Source organism: Thermobia domestica, chromosome 9, assembly GCF_964235325.1.
Source record: "Thermobia domestica chromosome 9, izTheDome1.hap1.1, whole genome shotgun sequence".
NCBI lineage: Eukaryota > Metazoa > Arthropoda > Insecta > Zygentoma > Lepismatidae > Thermobia > Thermobia domestica.
The window spans coordinates 71742927-71760759 of NC_137462.1; the positions used below are offsets into that span (position 1 = coordinate 71742927).

A 17833-nucleotide genomic window follows, 5' to 3' on the forward strand; every position below is an offset into this window, starting at 1 on the left:
TGGCCTTTTTCGAGTTATTGCACCATATCCAAACTCGACTTCTGTTATGTCAACACTGTTTAACGGACCCATCTAAACTTGGTGTCAATTTAAACCGTTCTGGCCAATATTTTAATTATTGTGCAAAACTAGTGTGTACCTCACTCCCTGTGTGTGTGCAAAAGGCGTTTAAATCTGACACATTTAACGTTATTTCTCGAGAAGTCTGCAACACTTACCTGCGGGTGGCATATTTTTCGTCTTCCTTTTTAGTGCTGAATTCAATTATGAAATACAATTTAGGTCGTTCCATTTAAAAAATCAAAACTTTATATTGGGTTGGCAACACTGTTCATCCGGTGATGTCAAATAATACGTCTACTAATGTGCCCCTTTTTATAGTTACTTCGTGCAAAGTTTCACTTCTGTCTCTCTCTTGGTTTCTCCGTCATCAAGGTTTGACATTATAAATGACGCACCCGGTATAATAGTATTTTCTTTTATTTACAAGTAAGCCATAATGGACCGTGAGATAAATGTCAGGTTGCGACAACGGTCGGCGATGGAGTTCCACTTAAAGATCGGCGATGACTCTGCAACATCGATTCACAGGAAGTTGCTCCTTGTTTATGGGGAGGACTCATTGGGTCGCAGCAATATCCAGCGGTGGTTGCAGAGATTTAAAGAAGGTTATTTCTCTCTACTGGACAATCCACGATGCGGTAGACCATCGACGGTAGTGAGTGATGTGAATAAGGAGACCATTAATCAAATCATCCAAAATGACATGTGTGACGACACGACAGCTTGCTGAAATGACTGGTTTGTCATTGGGTAGTGTGGTATCAGTGGTACAGTCACTAGGGTACAGAAAAATCTGTGCACGTTGAGTGCCTAGATTATTGACAAAAGAAATGAAAAAGATGAGGAAGGATGTGTGCGAGAGTCTCATGAAGACCTTTACTGAAGAGTTTAAACAGTGTTTTGACGGCGTCATTAGTCATTACCCAGGATGAAACATGGTTGTTTTCGTCCGAACCTGAGAATAAAACACGTCTGAAGGTCCACCTGCGCGGTAAAACGTTTGATAGTGAGAAAGACCTTATTCCTGTGTCAAGCGATGGTGTAAAAGTCAAGCCCCAGAATTTTACCAAAGTGCATCATGGAAAGAACGTTGGACCAGATGCGTCACAGCTGATGGAGGCTATATTGAGTAGGCTCAGTGTATAGCTAAATGTTTCCAGTATGTTCAAAAAAAATTTCATTCTCCCCTGCAACAAATAATAATAATAATAATAATAATAATAATAATAATAATAATAATAGAGAGACCACTGTGCAAAACTTTTTGAACATCCTTTGTACTTTAATAATTTTTATCACCGTGAACAATAAAATATATTTGTATTCATATTAGGTCTCTCTCCACCAGTAATTTTAATTTGCTTTGTAACTCTACCAATATCTAGTTGCTCTATTTCTTGTCATATACAAATGATAATTTTTGTATATATATATATATATATATATACAGGGTTTTCATAAAGTCTGGACGGATTTAATTTGCTTATAATTTTCATAAAAATGCTCATAATGAAATCAAAGAAAGTGCAAACGGTAGCGGAAGGATTAAATTTTTAGTTGGCAACACTGTTAGATAAGCGGCAACTCTGAACACGTTGAGAGGGAGAGGAAGGGCAAGGGTCAGTTTCTTACCAAATTCCATCCATTGTTGTTTTCATTGTTGTTTCAATGTTGACTGTTAAAAGTAAGTTGTAAGCTGTATTGGTGTGTGTGTGTCTTTTAAAGAAATAAATAAATGAAAAACTCCTCTGAGAAGACTATTTTCTTTACCGTATCAAAGATGGCGTCGGTGAAAGAGAAAGTGCAATGTGTTCTGTGGTACGCAGAGCTAAAATCACCAATTCTGGTGTGTCGAAAGTTCACCAACGAGTTCAAAAAGCCGGCACCGACTGAGAGTGCAATCCGAAAGTGGCATGCTAAGTTCTTGGAGACAGGAAGCGTCCTGGACCGTCCTCGAAGTGGGAGGCCGCCAACATCGCCTGCAACAGTGAGCAGGGTAAGGGAAAGCATCATCAACAGCCCACAGAAGTCGATTCCTAGACGGTCCATGGAACTCGGAATTCCACAGACAACCGTGTTTAAAATAGCCAAGAAGACGATCAAGGCCAAAGGTTACAAAATCAAGATAGTTTAGGATCTGCATGATGAAGATTTGGACATCCGGTTCAACTTCTGTGACGCCGTGCTCAAGCAGTTGGAACATGGCGACGTTCTCCTTTCAGCCATCATGCTCTCAGATGAGGCAACCTTCCATGTCTCCGGGAAGGTTAACCGACACAACTGTCGCGTTTGGGGCACGGAAAACCCAAAGGAATTTGAAACACATGAGAGAGAGAGCCCTAAAGTGAACGTTTGGTGCGCTGTGTCCTATGATCATCTGATTGGACCGTTCTTTTTTGAAGAGGAGACCGTGAATGGAGATTCGTACCTGGATATGTTGCAGAAATACCTCATTCCGGAACTGGAGGCACGTGGAATCCAGAACGACATCGTGTTCCAACAGGACGGGGCACCCCCTCACTATGCAATCAAGGTGAGACAATTCCTTGACGAGAAATTCCCTAACCGATGGATTGGCCGCGGTGGCCCGACCGCTTGGCCGCCAAGATCACCCGACCTTACCATCTGCTACTTCTGGCTTTGGGGTAATGTGAAAACGGAAGTTTATGCAAAGAAGCCAAGTGGTTTGGAGAACTTAAAGGACAAAATCAGGGCGTCTGTGGCTGGCATTTCGGATCAAACACGGCGGAACGCTGAGAGTGGATTCCAGCGCCGCCTACGCGAATGTGTGGACGTAAATGGCGCACAATTGGAGGTGTGGCGGTGAATGAACTGAGCTGGTGCAGATTACAGGTAAAAATTTAATCCTTCCGCTACCGTTTGCACTTTATTTGATTTCAATGTGAGCATTTTTATGTAAATTATAAGCGAATTAAATCCGTCCAGACTTTATGAAAACCCTGTATATATATATATATATATATATATATATATATATATATATATATACGGCTTTTCCTCTTCAGACTAGTTTCTTATCCTTCTGTGTACTACTTTTCTTGTAGTTTAGGAGCCATGATCCGATCTCCGAGCACAGGAATAATCCTCAATGACGAAATGGACGACTTCTCTGCTCCAAACATTACTAATTACTTCGGAGTTCCTCCATCACCTGCAAATTTCATCGTTCCTGGGAAGAGGCCCATGTCCTCGATGTGTCCTGCCATCATTGTCGATGAACAAGGTGATGTCCGTTTAGTTGTTGGGGCAGCAGGAGGAACCAAGATAACTACTTCCACTGCACTTGTAAGTATAAAAAGTAATTCAAACTAGCCTATATGGTTGTAAATACGAACGTTGCAAACTCAATTATTTTAGAGTACTGGTAATTAAGTTTTATATAAAGTATAATAGCAATACATGCATTCTTGTAGATTCACTTGCTTTTCATTTTACCAAATCAAATGTTCATTTTACTTAGGCATATTAATCCATTGAAGATACATAGATTCTGATAAGATCTGAAAAATATTAACTGGCGACTGTCACAAAAATTCGTATATTTATTTATTTTTATTTATTTAACAATCACCAGATACAGCTCAGAGGCCATTTTACACTGGATATCCAACAACAATAATAATGGAAAGGATTTGGGAAGGTATCGGTCAGGGCCTGTTAAATAGGTACCATCCCAGCATTTGCCTGGTAGGACTGAGGGGAAACCCTGGAAAACCTCAGTCAGGATGGTCGGCAGCGGGATTCGAACCCGCGACCTCCCGAATGCGAAGCCAACGCTCTACCACTTGAGCTACTTCGCTCGGTAAAACATTTTGAACGAAAAAACTTCTCATGTAAAGAAAATAAATGAATACATGAGTACCTATAGTATTATACTTTTATACGTACAAATATATCATACATGTAGATGTATATTATTAGCACACCGGACAAAAACACTAGTATCCCTGGAACTAAGCATAGTTGGAAAAAATAATGAAAAATTTAACGAATCAAAATTAATAATTGAAGTTAAATTGGTAGCTTAAAAATAATGCAATAATTAATTATTAGGTTATGTTTAATAGTATATGGCATACAGTGTTCCAAGTGGGTCAAAATATTGGGAAGGAATCCTCTCATATTGCTCTCATTTCTGTTTATATCAGGATATAATTCAGCAAATAAAAAAATTGAAAAGAAAAAAGAAAGTATAATATTCAAGCTAAACTACAAGGATGTTTTAGTGACTCCGTGATTATTCCCCGCAGTAGTGATTGCCCGAACATGAATTTCGTGGCTTTCCTCCGAAATAAGAATGTTATGATTTTCCCCTTTAAAAAAAAACCTGTCCCCCTCATTTAAGCGCATAGATCTTATACAGAAGAATGAAATGAATACACCTTCTAATTAAGGTTGCCAGACGTCCGGCTTTTGGACAAAAATTGATGTCCGGCTTTGTACCCATGCCGGACGCGCTTTTGTCTTCCTTTTCGAGTCTGAAGACTAATTAATGAAACAGCCCAATTAATTAACGAAACGGATGCAGTGTTTCTTCCAGACATGTTTTTGGGGGGCACTGCCCACCGGAGGAACCCAAAATAATATGTCCATAATGTAATAATAAATAGAATAGTACCTGCAGTGCCCCCCGGAATACCAAGTGTGCCCACCCGGAACATTTTTTCTGAAAGAACGACTGCATGGATGATTCAGGAGATTAATCAATGAAATAGGTTTTCAAGATGTTTAAAATATTACAAGAATGGAAATAGGATAAATAAATTGTTAGTACCATGACTTTATTAAATACCATGACTTAAAGTACCATTAGTATTGCTGCGTGCAAGTGAGTAATCATTTTGTAGTTTTTGTATTAGTTTAATAATGTATTAATTTCTATATTTTTTCTTGTTTTTTAAATGTGCTGTTTCATATAATCTGGAAGCCAACTTAAGTTTCGGTAAAAGCATTTTTTTTTTAAAAATCAGTGTCCTCCTTTTTTATTTTTACAAATCTGGCAACCCTACTTCTAATACATAATACTAATCATCACTGCATTTAAACCTTGTACTGTACTACTAACAGGAACCCAGAGCGACGAGCGGTTTGAAGATAACTTACAATAGTAACGTATAAACCCGAGTAACAGAGATAACATGCAAACCGCTTGCTGTAAGCTTGCATTGCAAGTCGAAAACTTGCATCGAGTTTGATTGGAAAGCGTCCAAGCATGCTGCAAGCTGGATTACAATAACGAAGTTACATGTTGGCAACCTTGCATTCAGTTTTCCATTCAACCTTGACGCAAGGATTTTACGCTGGCGCCAAGTCAATAGTTAATGAATGACCAGTGATGATATGACGCTCTGCGAAGTGTCTAAAGCACCCCTTGCAAGTACAACAAAAGGCAGATTGTACGAGAGCATGTGTTGAAAGTGCAAGAATAGAAAGTCAAGTGCCAAGTGGCCGAAAGTTTTCTTGCTACTTGGAAAGAAATGTATTGTGAATATAAATCCTGTATAAATATAATATATTGCAGTACTCCTTATCCATATAAATCACTAGTCATTGCGAAGGTAAATGCACAATTTATTCAATAAAATACTGCAAATAATGTAATAACAAAAATATCAATACTAAACTTCCTGTTACACAAACTCTAGAAATCTTAGACCTAGCACGAAATGTGTATACATTTTTACATGAATTAAAATTATATAGAATCAAATATAAGCCATTATAATGCATAACTAGTTAAAAAAAAAATGGTACCCACTGAAAAATTAGCAAAGCCTGCAATAAAATGAACGATAGAAGATCGGAAACCCCATTGGGCCGTCATTTCCAAAATGGCCTCTTTTTTTAAGGTTTTCTTCACACATTTATGCATACACCCTAATTTATATCAGAATTTTAAAACTTTTTTTCTCTATGTATTGATAGAGAATGAAATAAGTTTTCCGACGTATACGTAACAATGATGGCCGCCATTTTATAATATGGCTATTGTAATAGAGCGTCTTTCTCATAAAACAGGACCAAAATACTGGGTTTAATAAAACAAATAATTCCTTTTGCATACAAGTAGGTATCCAAATGCTGCTCAAAAATTGATACAAAGCCAGCTGAATTTCTCACTCGAAATCCAATATGGTCGTCATTTTCAAACTTGCCTCTTTCTTCAGGCTTACTTCTCACATTTTTGCACATACTCCAATTTATACAAGAATTTTTCTAACTTTTTTCCTCTTGGTCTTGGTAGAGAATCAAATAAGCCTCCCAACGAATGCAAAACCACGCATGTATTCTTAAAAGTATGGCCGCCATTTCCTAACACAGATGTTTTAATCAGAGGTGGGTCCAGGACGGACATCTGAGGGGGCGGTGAGTTGTAATACTGCTACTTAGGGCTACTTTTAAGAGCTCCAAACTCTGGGATGAGTTTTATTTATATATAAAATACGAAAGTTATCTCTTCTGGGGGGGGGGCAATCGCCCCGATCTCTCCCTCCCCGCCCCTGGTTTCAATAGAGTGGCATTCTTATAAGAAAAGATCAAAATACTGTGTTCAACAAAACAGTTAAATGCTTTTGCATATAAGTAGGTATCCAAATATGTCGGTCAAAAATTGAAATAGAGCCACCCGAATTTCTTACTAGAAATCCAAAATGATTTCCTTCCTGAGACTTCTTTCACACATTTTTGCATATGACTTAATTTATATCAGAGTTTTCTGACGTTTCTCTCGTAGTATTGGTAAAGAATAAAATAAGCTTTCCAACGAATTGAAACCTAAGTATGTATAGCCGCCATTTCCTAATATGGAGATTTAATAGAGCGGCATTCTCATATGAGAATGTTAAAATACAACAATTTATAACACAAATAAATCCTTTTGCATACAAGTAGGTATGCAAATCCAGGTTAAAAACCTGATATAAAGCCGCTCGAATTTCTTGATACAACTGAAATATGATCGCCATTTCCAAAATGGCCCTTCACATATGGTTGTCTTTTTTTCTGCTGGTATATATATAAAATATATGGGAATTTTGTAGAATTTAATTTTCATCGTTGATTAGTCATCAAATAAACTTTTCATCGAATCGAAGTGCTTAATAGTTCTGTTAATTTTACCAATATGACTGCCATGTATTAAAATGGCGTCTTCATACAGCATGATTTTCATTACCAAAAAACCATCGATGTCGAGATCTCTGTCGAAGAGATAGCCGACTGTTTTGCAGACTATTTTGGTTGGGGCATCCCTGTAGGAATGGGAATTTTGTCCACTATTGGTCGATGACCAAAAATTGTCCAATCAAAAATTAGTTTAGATGTCACTTAGGCAACTGGGGTGACTTGCCACTTTTCGTTCTCATGGGAATTAAGATAGAAAAGGTCTCTCAGCAACTTTCCCAACAAAGAGTTATTGTTCTACGCACACACACACATAAAAATAAAGTCAATTTTGTGGTCCCCAAGTCGGGGTTGACGATAGGACGGAACTCACTGTTTCCAACTAGCGCCCTTTTCACTAAAATTAGTTGGGAAAACTTCTAAAATAAGAGTTTTAACTTTCTTGCTTCGATGAGCACTTTACTATCGATAGCAAATTCTTCAGTTTCTCCGTTTCTTCTCCCATACTTTCTATACCATGCCATTTTCCACTCCCATCCTCTTCATTCTTCTTTCTCCCTTTCCTTCTCTTCCTGCGTTCTTCTTTCTCTAACTCCTTCTTGCTGTAACCGTTCTTCTCTAACTTTGTAGAATTTCTCTTCTTCCTTCCTGTTCGTCCTCCAGCATTTCTATTTGCAGCTGGTCAAATTATATATATAATAATTTCTATTTCCAGTACATGCTGCAAAATATTAGTTGTCAAGGTAAGACTTGTTCCCTTACTTCATAACTGTACTTGCAGGTTCCGTTGAAAGTGGCGTAAACTATTTGTTATAACTACTGTACAATAGGATGGAACGAAAGAATTCGAATTTTTAAATTTTATTTCTAATAGTGTAGTAAGGCAAACTTTTGATGCGGAAAAGATAAAAATAAAATTTTAGGGTAAACGGAGCATGCTTTGGGATGTTAAAAGTACGATAATGTTTCATAAATTTAAAATTTCGTGTTCTATTTCAGCCTCTTTCGCTCTTTTATTTGTAACTAGCAGCGTTCACCCCGCTTCGCTGCGGTCACCCCGGAACGCAATAAACTTTGTTACTTAGATAATTTTTACTTTTTCGCTTTCAAATTGCAGTAAATGTTAACATTATAGCGCCTGTCATTTATGTTAACCCGCCGAGTGACACGGTCATGCGGGTTGCATATAAATACGTTTATTTTTATACCTATGATGAACTAACAAAGGATTTGTACGTTATGGACACTTGAATGGTCAATTATCTCAAGACACTGGTAATTAAAAATTAAAGTGATATGATAAAAACCATCTAGGGTCCAAATCCTAATAACCCCCCAAAAATGAAAGAAATTGGTTCAGCCGTATTAGCGTGATGAGCTAACAAAGGATTTGTGCGTTCTCTTTTATATAATAGATAATAAAATCTTAGTGTACTTGTTATAATTGTTTATTGATTAAACAGATTTCTGAGTTGTGAGAAAGTGAAGCGATTTAAATTTATGAAGTTTAAAAAAAAAAGCCAAAAATAAGCAGAAAAATATTTTTTTCAAACGAAAAATTACTGTATTCGAAGATAGACTTATTCCTCCTACTTCCCAGAAAAAAAAATCTTCAGTAATAAGAAGTAAGTACAATCAATGTTTATATAGTGTAAATAAAAGAAGAGTGAAAGAGGCTTAAATGGAATAAGAAATGTCATATTTGTGAAACTTTATCGTCCTTGCGGCACCTCAAAGCCACAGCCTCTACTATGTTCGATTACTCTAAAATTGTATTTTATGTTTCTTTTTTTTTCTTTTCTTTTCTTTTTTTTTTTTTTTTTTTTTACATCAAAAGGCAACTTTTCCGCACTATCAGAAATAAAATTTAAAAAATTCAAGTTTTTTCGTTTCACCCTACTGTGCAACCAAATAACTAAGTTTACTTGCAATCAACGCCGCATAAATGCTGTAAATATATCCCATTTCTTTGTAATAAACTTTGTTACTTCCAATTTGGTTTCCAAGCTGTATCGCATAGCAGTTTGCTACTCAAAATCATACAAGTGTTATATAAACCAAAAATTAGATAGTAAAATGTGGTGCTTTTAGTTCAATTTCGATCTCATATGGGTACAGTTCAGAGCTAATTGTCCCTTCGAAAACGCCGCTTGATTTGCCTTTTAGGTACTCAGTAGCATAAACCAACCCACTATGGACAATATTACTGAAGACTGGCTGTAGAATTAACGACAAAGAAGTCTTTCAAATTTTAAACTTATTATTTCAGTATTCTTTTCTGTTTTGCTTCTCATTATGTTCGTTTGTATTATACAATTCATATATTGCTAAGCAAATTTTGAATTTAATAGTTTGCTATGTACAAAGCAATCTTTAAAACAAGATTTTGTGTATATTGTGCCAGATAATCTACAATGTATTTTAGGTAATATCAAATACCACATCCGTATTATCTACAACATATATTAGAGAACTAATACTACTCTGAAATTACTCATTTATTCTAGATAATATTAAATTTCAAGTATCCTTAATAGGTTTCTTGTTTTTCTTAAGTGCATAAGCTCTCCCGTCTTCCGCCTTGTCTTGAATAATAGGCCTATTTTGTAGTTCTTAATACTCAGACCTAATTCATTATTTTCTTTGTAGGTTAGTCTCTATAATTTATGGATGAACATGACAATAAAAGAAGCTGTGGATCACAGCAGAATTCACCATCAGCTATTTCCGATGGCACTTCAGTATGAATATGGAACTCTGAACGTAAGTTAGAACTCAGATTCGTTTATTTGTATACAATATTCTATTATGAATCACTTTCCTTGTTGGAAACACACGATTAGACGCATTTATTGTCTGTCTTGCATTCGATTCTCAATGAAGGTGCTTCTGTCAGCATCGGGAATATGGCGACCCTACTCCCAGTTCTTCTTAACTGCAATAACCGCTGGTTCTCCGGGATGGGGGTTCATCACCCTTCCCGTAAAAACCCCTGCTGTGGATGATCTAGATCACTAATATGTCGCAGGGGAATGGTTATATTGTACAATATGCTGCCTCTGATGAAGCCAGCCGATTTTCTGTTATGATTTTGCGAAGATTATGGACTCAGATATGTTTTGTAGCCCAGATATCCATTTTTTAATTATTTTGATCTGGCAATAATTAAATGGATTTGATTTTGGTGTCTTGAGGTCTTTTGACGGCGGAGTAAAGCTTGTTGTCGCCTAGCCGTAGTCGGTTGGAGTGATGCCCTGCAAGGGAAGTCTAGGAATGCAATTTCCAAAGAAGCGTGGTCTCTATCATGAGCCGGTGGTCTCGAGAGTATCAATCAATCAATCAATGATAGAAGTAGCGCTGGTTTCTCATACATTGGGTCTGGAGTCATCGCTCAGCTCCCTGACAAGGGTTATGGTAGGTAGTACCCGCCCGCCTTTTGTGGTTCTACACGTACGTATGGTTTTAAATTATACACCTCTTCCTCAATATTCACTGTTGAACTGGTTGAAATTTTACAATCTTTACGTAATTTCTCTGCAGCCATATATATAGGATCTTACTCTGTTGCGATTCTCAAAGTGCTCTTAGTAGCCTCCTTGATGTGCACAGTAAACATCCGTTCGTCCAGCAAGTCCTCCTGCCATAGACTATTAGCACAGGCCTGTCCATGGGTTCCGAGTCATGTTGGCATAGCTGGTAATGATGAAGAGGCTGATCGTGCAGCTAAAGTTGCTGTCCATGAAGGAAGAGAGCTTCATCTCCCTATAACCAGCACGAATCTGCATTCGTTATTCAATGCTCAATTGTCATCAGCGCTAACAGTTCGCTGTCAACAATAAAGTACACGTACTCAAGCCTATACTTGGTATCTGGACCACCAGCTCAGATCTTCTCGACAGGGGGAACGAATTCTAACTCGACTTCTCGTTGGACATTCACAATTAACACATGAATTTCTACTGCGTGGTGAAGACTCAGCATTGTGTGTGGCCAGTGGAATTAAACAAAGTATTGAATGCCTGCTTCTAAATTGTGCTCATGCTGTACTTTGAGCTGACTTTCCCTTTCCAGCAAACTTACCAACACTGTTTGGAGACGACCACCGAACTATCTCTAAAGTTTTGTTGTTTCTTTGTCACCTCCATGTCCTACTGTACCACCAAGCGCTGGCTCCCTTTCCTGAGGTCGCCAGTGTCGCTTTGTTTACATCGTAGAAGAGGTACTTTTACAGAGTTGCCAACGGCTTAAAGCATTAGGAAACTAAACGTGTTAAAGACAAAACCAAGAAGTAATCGAAAGGAAGAGGTAGTATCAATAGCAGATAATACATGTTCGTGCTCTATATCTTATCTTAAAAGATCGGCATATGAACAACATAAATAATTATTTCAAAAATAATAAAAACTTGTGCTTTCTTCTAATATTAAACAACACGGCATGACCATTTGAAAATAAAAAATAATTTATTTTCTTATTATTTAATAGTGTAATGCATTTGTTGTTAGTGGCGTCGCAAGCTTGAAGACAAGCACTCGTGAGTGGGCAAAAATGGAAGTCGCTATTTTGAACTGTAACTGAAATTTAATAATTTAATCAAAATATGAAAATTACTAATAATAAATCAATGGATTTTGGAATTACTTACATACGTTTTAGGGTTAACTAATTCTTATCGGACTTCCGAAGAAAACATCAAAGCAGTTTTATGACCGTGTCAATAGCCTAACTCCCAGTCACGACCCCTCTTCAGTTTCATTAGAAAGAGGAAAAGAAAGAGTGAGAAAGAAAAGAAGGTAGGAGAAAGGAGGAAAAGGGGAAAGAAAAACTAGGGATAAATGATTACTGGATAATTATATAATTATGGTAAAGGAACTTGTATCGTTATAAAAAAAAAAGCTAATTCATATTCAAAGGTTATTACTGGAGGATCAATTCTGAAGTGATCCCGAAAAGATACATATTCCCTCATACTATCCCGACCTGGATCCAGGCAACTGCGCAAGTGGGAGTTGTCCTAACCAGCCCAGGTGACCAGAAGTTTTAATTTAATTGTTTGACTATTGTTTCGAAATGTTGAATAATCTGTATCCAATATTTGAACTTCTATAATGGAGATCGAACATACATTTGAATCAGCCAAGAAAAGAAAGTAAGTCCAAATGTATATTTTCCAGAAATAGAAGTTTTGATATTTCTGGAAAGACTGTCGTTATTCTGGCTCATCCTGCTATATTCGCTTTTCTCCTAGAGCCGATTTAAACTACTTTAGAATCAGTTATCTTCCATAACCTTCGTCATACACGAATACATATGAGATGCTATTACACACTTATGAATATTATCACAGTAAATCAATATTAAATGCTACTACTTAAGACTAAATTCACCATTCATTCACACACACTCACATACATACAGGATAGCGTATTAACATTGGTAATAACAGTTTTAAAAGAAACCATCTAACTACAATTTGGTGAACATTTATTACATTTACTAAGAAATTAAGACACAAAATTTCATAAACAATAAGTATACATTTACATGGGTCAATTCACATACGAAATTGCTTAATAGTAATATAGTAGTATATACACCTATATTTATATATTTTTATTAATAGACATGCTCAAAAGAAAAAAGGAAATTATATTTTTATTTAGCTTTTGGTAAAAATATATATATATATATATATATATATATATATATATATATATATATATATATATATATATATATATATATATATATATATATATATATATATATATATATATATATATATATATATATATATATATATATATATAAATTTGTTAATAAGTTTAATATACAAATTTGACGAATGAAAGGAGAGAAAAAATCTTAAAATGAGGATTTATAATAAGTCTCTATCTCATTTATGAGTATTTTGAAACTGATTTTTAAACGAGTCCTTTCTCGTACTTCAGGTTAACTAGAATATTCTGTATATCGTCGAAGCACCCTTTCTGGTGTGCACAGTTTTCCCTTTTTGCATTTCTTATCTTTGCACATAAGAATGTATATACGTTAATCATATTTATGCGATTTTATAAGGAATTACACATATTCAGTTTGTAAAAGTATTCATCAACACTTCTCCCATTTCGGGGGTTTAAAAGATCAAAGTCTCGTCAATCGTATTACGATGACCATGTTACGTATTGTCATTGACTTACAATCACATTCACTATCTTTCAATAAATGTCGCTTTGTACTACTAATTACACACATTTATCGTTAGACTTGCACTATATATATGCCTGCACGAAAATTTTCCAAGTTCAGAAGGATTTTTGCTGGTATGGTAAACACAACTTGATGGAAACACTAGTGAAGCTTGAGAATTCGTATGAGAGGGACGGAAATTGAAGTGTAGTTCTAGAGAAGGATTTTAGTTTACTAATTTGATGGTTGATTCAAGGATATATTAAGGTTACGATGATCTGCCTAAATCCCATACTACATGCAGTTAGTATATTACATACGATGTTAGTTGTTACATAGATTACTTAATTACAGTACAAAGTTTGACGAGAATATCTAATATGCGGCGGTATTTTACAACTTTTCCATTTTATGTATTTTTATCGGATATTTCGTAACTATGGCAACAAAGAACTGTTCGGGGTAAGTACTAAGACCCTTTACACATATTTATCTACTCACTGCAACATTATACATTTTACTTCAATATTATATTCATATTCCACACATATTCATCTCTCTCTCTCTCTCTCTCTCTCTATATATATATATATATATATATATACAGGGGCGGATCCAGGATATGATCAAGGGAGGGGCTAAACCACATTTTGCCGTTTTATCCAGTGTAAAGCAGGATTGAAGCCCATTTTATCCAGTGTATACCTGAGCGTCAAGGGGGGGGGGCTATAGCCCCTATAGCCCTCCCCTTGGATCCGCCACTGTATATATATATATATATATATATATATATATATATATATATATATATAAACCTTAAAACTCAATTTGTCGGGATTAATAATTTGAAAGATTGAATAATTATATATATATATATATATATATATATATATATATATATATATATATATATATATATATATATATATATATATATATATATATATATAATTATTCAATCTTTCAAATTATTAATCCCGACAAATTGAGTTTTAAGGTTGCAACACTTTACATAAAAGATCCGACCTATCGTACATATATAAATTGAACTAATTACCCGCGCATAATGATAAAATTAGAATTCTCAAATATTTTATTTAAACTGGGAAACATTTAAATAGCATGGCAGGAACCTAAACACATAATATGTATGAATAGGGATGCATTCGAGTCGAGTCGAGTCGAGATTTAAGCCTGTCTCGACTCGTCTCGAGAAAATATTGTCTCGACTCGAAAATATGTTTCTGTCTCGACTCGTGTCTCGACTCGACTCCAATTCGAGTCGAGACGTCTCGAAATTCGAGTCGAGACAAAATATACGAGTTAAAATATACGCACACATCAGCCAGACCATCATGACTACCTACCTAATTGTCAGTATGCCGACTTTTGGCATGGATAAAAACGGCGACACGTCTTGGCATACACGCAATGATCCTTGATAGGTCGCTGGAGAGAGCTGGCACCACATGTGCTCACTCAGGTCACCTAATTCCCGTAAATTCCGGGAAGGGGGGCGATGTGTTCTGACGTCACGTTCAATCACATCCCACAAGGGACATCACTCAAATGTCCGGCTCCAATTTCAATGAAACTTTTTTTGCTGATAGAAGGCATGTATGCATCATTACTTGTGATGACAACTTTTTGCCATGGTGCATGTTTTCTATTTTTTTTAATAACTTTTAAGAATTGTGATGTGGTTATTAGAGATTACTACAGAAGTCCCTTACTACCCTTTGTAAACGGAGCGTTAATGAAGAAAAGTGAAGAAAAACCATGTGGATACATATAAGTCCTGGGGGGAAGTCGTATGGTAGATATGACCTTGATGGCAGCCATCTTAAAATCCGCCATTTTGAATTAAGGTCAAGTTTTCAAAATGGGAATAGGGTAATATGATACATAATTTCGGGCTAGAATTTAATTAGAAAAATAATGGTGAGGTTAGTTTTAAGATACACCCATTTGGGGGAAAGTTACAGGCGTATTAATTGTTTTTACTTACTGTGTGCGTAAGTCCCTTCTTACTTTCGTCTCAAGACTTGTAAATCGATCGCAACGGCAAAGCCCGGTTTCGCACTAGTGTTTAGAAATCTTTAAACTCACTTGAGGCAATATTTGTGGATTATTGTATTGTATTTTGCCTTTAATTAAATTTGAACCCACTTCATGATCTTGTGTAAAGTATCACTAAAAGAGAATTTCTGTTTTTATGGAGAACGTAAGCATGGCAATTATAAAAGGTGAGTAAGGTGCGTATGTATTTATAAGAAAGTTTATTTTACGAGTCTTTTGTGGTTCCGCCAACCTATTCTTTAGTTGTTTTTTTTTTCAAAATACTCATATCTCATAAATAAAAGAGCTATTATAAAATCTCTTACCACTATTCTTTAATACTTATAAAATTTTATTTATTGTAAAAGCACTGGCGAGATATTTCTTATCGCCCACTAAAATTATGGTGGAGCTCCTTCGTGGCTAACGGTGAGCATACTTGCCTTTGGCGTGGGAAACCTGGGCTTGATTCCCGGTGGGAGTTCATATGGTTAGGATTCCACGTTAATCAGTAGGTCCACGTCTCACATAGCCTCGCTGCTGAACGGGACGTTAAAGTCAGAATCAATTCAACTCAAAATTATGGTTTTGACTTTATTATGATGTCATTAGTTTAAACGCCCAACTGCCCAGTAATTATAAACATTGAATACATTATAAAATTGTAATTTGTGACGACTAAAATATCAGAAATTAAAGATTATTCTTTGGGTTTTGGAACATTTTGAAAAACGTGAAAAACTGGTACTGCACCGATACAACACACCTTTTGGATTTATCATAACATGTCTTACATAGCTTTGGTTCGATTCTCAACACGGACTGCAACTACCCGTTAAATTGTGCACCCGAAAGGCACTCTTTGTTAAACCTCGCTTATCACCGCTCATCTTAATAATATATATAACTTCACCGCGAAGCAAATATTGCATTTCTCTCTTTCATCCTAACACAAAACAAAACTAACCACAGCTGTGACACGAAGGAGCTATTTCGAAAAGAAACAAGCTATGCTTCATAGAGATGTGTACCAAATGATAGAAGTATAAAGTATTGTTTTCTTTACTATTTATTGATATCAGTTGGTGTTCTTAATGAGTTTACTCATTAGTTTAGAAAGAGTATATATGGAATTTGGACATATGTTGTACGTATTCTCCTGAGAAATTGATGAGACCAGAAAAGTTATAAGGACAGATGGAATAGGTTTAAGCGCATCTACGTGACTTTATCAAATATTTATTCTCCATAATGGTACCACGCGGAAAACTTGGTATAGGCCTACTTTTATCTTTGCCTCCCTCTGTTAGCTGCTTCGTATCATATATATCGGATGGTTTTGATATTTCTTCTGATCATTAAAACAACAATGGTACCTGTGTTCGTGCAGAAATGCAAAAGCACAAGGTAACTTCCTATTTGTTTTGGAAACAACAAACCCATTTCACGTGTGCGAGAGAATTTGAGCACAGCGAGATCGGGTGTTTACTTACGGTCAGTTCGCAGCAGAGTCCATGGTAAAAGATTTGGCTATCTCGAAAACACTCGCAAAACCTTACAAATACAAAAGACTGCGCTTCAAAGAAAGTTTAGACACAGATGTTTCAATTTTCTTTTAGCATTTTTCTTCAGCAAAAGAGTCGGTTCATTGTATTCGAAAAAGGGAAGGGAGAAAGGGTGAATTTATATTTTATGTGGGGGGTAACGTTGTAAGTAGTATAAACAATACATACCGCTTCCGACTCTGTACTGAAGCACTTCCTTTAGCGGTATATCACTAGATCTATTCTGACCCTCATCCCACCTCAAGTTGTAAAGTAGAAAGGGACAGAAGTATTCAACATGACTGCGCACTTGAGTTTCAGTTCACAATACGAAAACCAGTGAGCAAGTAAACAGTCTTTTGTAGGATCGTGTTTTACTTCTTGAATTTATTTTTGAACATTTCTGTGAATTCAACAACAGAACGCAGTAGAAATACGGACTAGTTTTTACTCCAACCATTACTTTCGCTCCAACCCAGGGATGCCACATTTATGATTTCGTACTAGATTTAGTGATTTTACTATTGAACTAGTGATCTAGTACGTACTTTGGGTAAATAGGCACATTCTAGTGATTTTTTTGAATTTTTTTCTGATGCAGACAAATGAGAAGGAAATGGTTCTTAAAATAAAAGGAAGTATATTGCAGTTCAAAACAAATGTAGAAACCTTAAATTATTTTTTCTTTTCCCTCTGACTGAATGAAACCCCTGCGAAACGACCTTAGGTAAACAACGGCTATCTTTGGTCCGCTACCTCCTTCTTTAGCCGACATGAGATGGGTTACTTTTTTTTCTGGAAGAAAGTGAAGAAATAATTATCCAGTACATTTACGT

At 36.0% G+C, this 17833-nt stretch overlaps 1 protein-coding gene across 3 annotated transcripts in view; it reads left to right on the forward strand.

Moving 5' to 3' along the window:
• LOC145694739 (scoloptoxin SSD14-like) overlaps positions 1–17833 on the forward strand; it is a 142392-nt gene that overhangs the window by 109333 nt on the left and 15226 nt on the right. For all 3 annotated transcript variants that reach the window (XM_081771324.1, XM_081771322.1, XM_081771323.1), the window contains exons 9-10: positions 3129–3369; positions 9856–9969. In XM_081771324.1, the coding sequence (XP_081627450.1) occupies positions 3129–3369; positions 9856–9969 (355 nt within the window). The remainder of the gene's footprint in view (positions 1–3128; positions 3370–9855; positions 9970–17833) is intronic.